The sequence below is a fragment of the Papaver somniferum genome, chromosome 4, assembly GCF_003573695.1.
Source record: "Papaver somniferum cultivar HN1 chromosome 4, ASM357369v1, whole genome shotgun sequence".
NCBI lineage: Eukaryota > Viridiplantae > Streptophyta > Magnoliopsida > Ranunculales > Papaveraceae > Papaver > Papaver somniferum.
The window spans coordinates 110,388,473-110,394,627 of record NC_039361.1 but is presented as its reverse complement, the minus strand read 5'-3'; the positions used below and the strand labels follow the sequence as shown (position 1 = coordinate 110,394,627).

General features: G+C 38.3%; 1 protein-coding gene across 1 annotated transcript; it reads right to left on the bottom strand.

The window, feature by feature from the left end:
- Nucleotides 1-3,911: 3,911 nt before the first annotated feature.
- On the bottom strand, nt 3,912-6,119 carry LOC113276320 (polyphenol oxidase I, chloroplastic-like). Its single transcript, XM_026525915.1, has 2 exons — nt 5,913-6,119; nt 3,912-5,737 (listed from the first exon to the last, which is right to left on the bottom strand). Exons 1-2 carry the CDS (start codon nt 6,035-6,037, stop codon nt 4,135-4,137), a joined length of 1,728 nt encoding a protein of 575 aa, XP_026381700.1. The 5' UTR covers nt 6,038-6,119; the 3' UTR covers nt 3,912-4,134.
- Between the last annotated feature and the right edge of the window lie 36 nt (nt 6,120-6,155).

The window sequence follows — 6,155 nt, the reverse complement described above, 5'->3', positions numbered from 1 at the left end:
GGGGTGGGTGGAAAGATAAGAACATCAAGGATTTGGTTTGGATTGATATCATTTTGTTGGCACTGAGCTCTAGCAACAACTTTCATATTTGGAGTTTTTTCCCCTGTATGTGCCTAGAATCTTGTTGGCTATGTCAATCTTTATGTTTCTAATTTGCAAGCAAGAACATCAGGATGCTGAGGTGTTTTATCAGAAAAAGGTAGGGAGGAATAATATCCAAACTTCATAGAACCACTAGAAGAGGAAACTAGATTGGCTATGGTCTGTTCTAGCTTCAATTGCTTAGCATGATTCATTCTTCAAATTCCATTGCATCATCAGTATCACAGTAGGTTTTATGGATAATATCCTTTCCTGCTAAGAAACTTTTTTGTTTTTGGGTTAAAGGAGAGGGAATGGGGTTATGCAAGGAATTTGGGTGATTATGTGTGGGTGGGATAACACAGGGGGGTTTGGGTGATCAAGGATTCTACAGACCTTGCAAAATTAGTACCATTGAGAGCATAAGCAAACTCCAGCCAGTGACAGTTGGTGGTGCTTTCAAAAGATTCAATTCCAAATTTGAGAGGTCTAGTAACATCTATAGTAAACTTAACTTCAATATTCTTTAATTTTATACATGTCTCTGCCATAAGGTTTTCTAGCATCTTAATAAATACCAGCAGGTTTCAAGATTCCTCTAATGCCAGGAATGATGTGCTTGGGAATTATCTTGATGAGAATCCATACCATGATTTTGGAGAAAAGCTCTTCATCAATTAAGTCAAGGCCACCAGCAAGAACCTCAACCAGAACCATAAGCTTTTGAAACACTCCTCTAGTTCCTACATTTCTGAGAGTAGTATAGTCTTCTTCTCAAGTGAGCCTTAGAGTGTAGAAATTTCTTATTTTATTCAAGTTATCCACTTCAATTCTACTCATCATTTCCCAGTTTCCATTAATGAAGCTGCTGACTCTTGAGGTTTCAAAGAAAATATTACTGCATAGTTTCCCTACGAAACACCATTTCCATCCCAACTCATGCTTAGTTTGGATATTTTCTGGGTTCAGGAACACTTTTGGGAATAGATCTTCTGGCATAACTAGAGCAGACTTCATTTTTTTAACCAGACTGTCAATAATATTATTTTTTGAGGTAGATGAAGAATTTATATTGGTAAGAATGAGAAGGGAGTAATGTTTACTTCTCTGGTATTGAGTGATCAGGTAAGCCACAAGTGACAAGTATATAACTACCAGCTTTAATTTGAAAAGAGCTCACGAACACGGGGTTGTACAACTTAGTTCTGAAAAAGTTTGGTTTTGGGGTATTGAGGCTTCCAATTAGAGTTTCCAGATGATCGTTGTTTTATCCTTGAGAAATAGCAAGTACATAGTCACATGCGGAAGTCTTGACCAATTGATGAAGAGTTGTTTGCTGGCTAATGATACTTGGATGATTGACCTGTGAGGCACTTTACAAAGAGAATTATACATATAGCGTCTAAATTTGAGTGACCAAATAGAATAGAAGAAATTACCTAGGCTTTCTCATCTTGACCATAACTTTGTTCCTTCTGACTTTCATTAACTCCCACATGTACCAGTAGCAGGAATTGGGTGGAAATAGTGTGATGGGTGTTAAGAGTGGCCCTGTCAAGGTTTGCCAATTGGACATGTTCACCAGGTATCAAGTGCTAGTTTCCAAAAGAGCAGAAAATCTTTTGAGTAGATTTTATGAGTGTATGATTTAGGCTATGGGCTAGGAAATGAGTGTGTTTGAAATTGGTGATTACACGGTTAGAGGGGCAGTTAGAGGGGGGAACTACTCAAATTAAGGGATGGAGTAACTGCAAAGAATTTATAGGTTTTCCTAATTTCCATTTCCATAAACTTTTCTCCTTCCAAACTTTCTTCTACTCTGCAAAATTACTAGAATTTTTGAGTGCCAAATTGAAAAAAGCTTATCTTTTCAAAAATGTCTAATAAGGATGAGAAGATTGATGTTGCAGTTGATCCTGATTTTGCAGTAGAGCCACAAATTTACTGGTATCTTCATGGAAACATGGTGGAAAGATTGCCATACGGAGTTGCTTTTCCTCAAGGATGTGAATCTCCAGACTACGAATATAATTTCATTGGTATCTGGAAAATCAACGTCACAACTATACGATTAAGATGGAGATGGTTAATCTGCAAAGGGGTCCTCATGGACTAGTGCAGCCTCTTCCTAGACATGATCCAGTTGAAGAGTTAGCTAAAGTAACCAATCAGCAGAATGTTCCTTATTATGATACCAACAATCCTTTTACCATACAAATTAGATTTTATGAGGTTGGAAGTGGCAGCGGTACTGGCAAAGAAGACAATGATGTTGAAGAAGTTGATGCTAATGGTGATGGTGAAATGGACTGTGATGTTGAGCCAAAAACAAGGGAATATTCTAATGTTGATGCTAATGGTGGTGGAGAAGATAAGGGGAAAAAAGCAATGCAGGAAGATGAAACTACTGATCAGAAGCCTAATTTTGTCAAACTAAGCATGGTTCTGATGATGATCAGTGTAAGCTGTATGCTTACCACCCCTGCTATGGTCCTATTGAGGTTAATGAGGGTGTTTCCATTGTTGCTGATCGCTTTCTGGTGTCCAGAGTCGGCCAGATTGGGTTCATGTCTCTTACCATGCCAACAGATGTTAGACGGTTCATTTTATTTTTGTCTAAGCAGCCGTGGAATTATGAATCTCCCATGTATTTTCCCGTTCTTGATGCTCTTTGCCTACCATTGCCGGTATTGGACGAGAAGTCTATGGAGGAGGACCAGAAGCTGATGGTGGTGATCCGACCAATGTTCCCGCTGAGCCCGCCAATCCAGATGAGGAGGTCGATCTCGACGATCCTTCTGAGGTGGCCGATCCAGTTGACGTGGCAGAACCCTGTACCAGTACAAGATCCCGTCCCGGCAGTAACTGAGCTCCAGTCAAGGCCCGTCATACTAGGAGTCAGACCCGACGAGTCATCCAGGGAACTCAAAGTCAAACTCGTCGTTGAAATACGTACCAGACTTGCCTGAACGGTGGAGCTCAGAGTACACGATGACATGGTGGGAGACTGGATTGAAGCAGGAGGTAAGGATATTTTCTGGTTTCGTATAATTGCAACTTTATTAGAGGTTTGGTATAAACTTTTGTTTTTGATTTTGAATGGTAGATATTTAAACATTGCCTGATTTTGGGTTTAAATGGATAACAATAACAATGTGAATGTATGAGATTAATTCTAAGACCTGTTTCAATTAACCCCTTTTCAAAATGCTTAATAATATTATGGTATAGGTTGATTTTATGATCTTTGATAACATATTTGTGGGTATAATGTTTGTGGGAAAAAAAAAGGGATTTGGGTGATTTTTCTGAGGGTAGGGATGGGTTTGGGGGGTGAAGGTATTGGGGGATTTCTGGCGACTTAGGATGTGAAGATTGTGATGTTGAATCGATCTGTTTTTCGAGCGAGCATTGTATCTGTGGGACTGACCGACACCAAGCAATAGGTAGTGGTAGAAAAAGTTGTTTATATAAAAGGTGAAGTATCTTACCTTGGTGCTTGCCTGTGATATGCTCCATATCTTTGTTGACTTGTGGATCTAGAGTTTCCTCCATTACTTATTGAAAATAAACGTCCGATGATTGAATAAATGTTGCCGGTAACTTTAGGGATTTCTCCATTAGTGATTTCAGAATTGAAAGTGGTAGATTTAGTGATTGAGTAGCTTTGATTAGTGATTTTGTAAGCGACAGACATCATTCTAGTTAGAAATTAGCATGATCTAAAGATACAAGAGAGAAGAAACATATGAGTTTCCGGAACTGGGAGTAACGGTAAGAAAATTAATCGGAATAAGAAAAATTCCGATCATAAGAGAGAGATAGAGTCGTACATAAGACGTCCTTCAAATAACTATTAGGCTATACACAATGGTAGAATAATGCCCCCGCCTTAGATACTTCAGGAAAAATGATATTTTCATTTTTTTTTCTCAATTAGAATCGTTTCAGGCAAAAACCAAAGATACAGTAAAAAAAATGAAAAAGTGAAAGTATCACATTTTTTGAAAAAGGAAATAGAGATAGCATCAGTTTTCTTTTTAGCTTATCTCTTCATTTCAAATATTCAATCCGAACTCCATCAACAGTGGTATTGATGCCAGTACCACCTCTTGGTACTAATGTCACCCAAATGGTCTCATCGTCGTCGGCCTCGAGGTCTTCCAATAGCTCAGTGATACCCACCTTAAAGATTGTCTTACTCTTCATTACTAAATCTTCTTTGTTCAATAATATCCTTACTCCTCTCATCATGTTCACAAATGTTCCTGCAAACTCTCTTGATTCGGGACCAATTATGGTCTCATCAACGGCATTTACGTAAGCATCGAACTTAACATACATATCTTTACTGATGTCAATTCCATAAACAACTATGATCTCTTCTTCTTGTTCTTTCTCGATCTTACTTCTATGTGTTTTTGGTCTGTGCAGCTTCACTCTTATTGTGGTATCAAGCCTCCTACTACCGTTCAAGAATGGGTTCTGATTCTCTCTCATTTTTAATACCTGACGAGCAATCTGTGGAGGTAAAGAAGGTTTAGGTCTTGCATTGAGCCATACATTCTCGACGTTCTCGTAAGCATATTTAAGCTTAGAACTGTCAACAACATCTCTTATTTTGATTCTAACAAGCTGTGACTTTTCATTGTGGATGTAGAAAGTAGTATCTAACCAATCCGGATCTTCAATTGTTGTCTTGTCGCCCCGAAGCTCATTCCATACATTCCAAAGTCGATCAATGTTTGCATGATGTGCATAGAAAATTGGATCTCTTGCAGCTGAATAAAAGGCTCCCATATCTTCTCTTTCAGGGTTCAAGTTACTACCAACCCAAGAATGCAATGCATTATGTGGTGCCCGTTCAATAGTTCCAGGTCCATCACAAAACCCCTTCTTGCCGGCTTTATAAGGACAACCCATGAAAAGCTCAGTCTTTTTAGCGCCAGAAACCATTTGATTATACATGAAAGCAAGATTAGTCGAAATTTGATCTACTGTTCCTAATCCTCTTTCGTGGTAATCGTAGTAAAGATCAGCAACTCGGGGTGGAAGGTGAGAACTATCACGCTGTGTATCGACCATTGACCCATATAAGTACATATCAGGAATAAACATACCCTCAGGCGAATCCCAGTTCCAGAAAGGTAGAGCGAAATTTTCGTCCCCGATCAAACTTCCAAGAATTCGTTCGTGAAAGTAAATTATCATTCTATGCCATGGGAAGAACATCCAAGATCTATGAATTTTGAGTAGAGAGTTGGAATTCTGTTGATTGTAAGCTCCAGTGCAGTATATGCAATGCATGTTAGCTTGACGCATGAAATTACGTGGATCGTCGTAAGGTAATGATATCATGATGGTTATGGCTTTGTTATACTTGGCTATGTAATCTGCATCAACCATGTGAGCTGGTTTTCTAACTTTTATTGGTTCTGAAATGTCTGGAAACTTGAAATCAATAATGGGTTCTAATGATTCAGGTTTTGGTGGACAACAGTAAACTGGTCGACCGGCATCTGAAAGTGATTTGTGACATGACGAGAGGTTTGGAGCTAAGATGACATGTTTAGGTTTAATTCCTTCTTCATTTATGTCTTCCATTGTAACCCATGATGTTTCATCAAAAAATCCAAGGATTGTTGTCTTCAGATCACTGAAACATAAGAATACACACAAATTTAAATTACAACCAAGAAAGCCAAAACTACAACATTAGAAAGGGGTATTTTGGTCTCTAATTAAGCACTACTGCCACAAAAAAGAAAAAAAGAAAAAAAGAAGAAGGTATTACTAAATTAATTAACGTACACACACTATAGTGACTATACCTTACAAAAGAAATGGATTGTGCTTGTTGATCTGAACCTTTAAGAAATGAATAAGATAACCCAACTAAGATTAAAGCCAAGAAAACCAAACAGACCCGTCTCTTTGATTCCATGGTTACTTTCATATAGGAATTAAGGCAGTGATGTAGCACTGAGATTTTGGTTATACTGAAATTTTCTAAAGAGGCATGCTGAGTCTTAATGAAGCAATAGGGTTTATATATTATATACTGCGTGGGTACC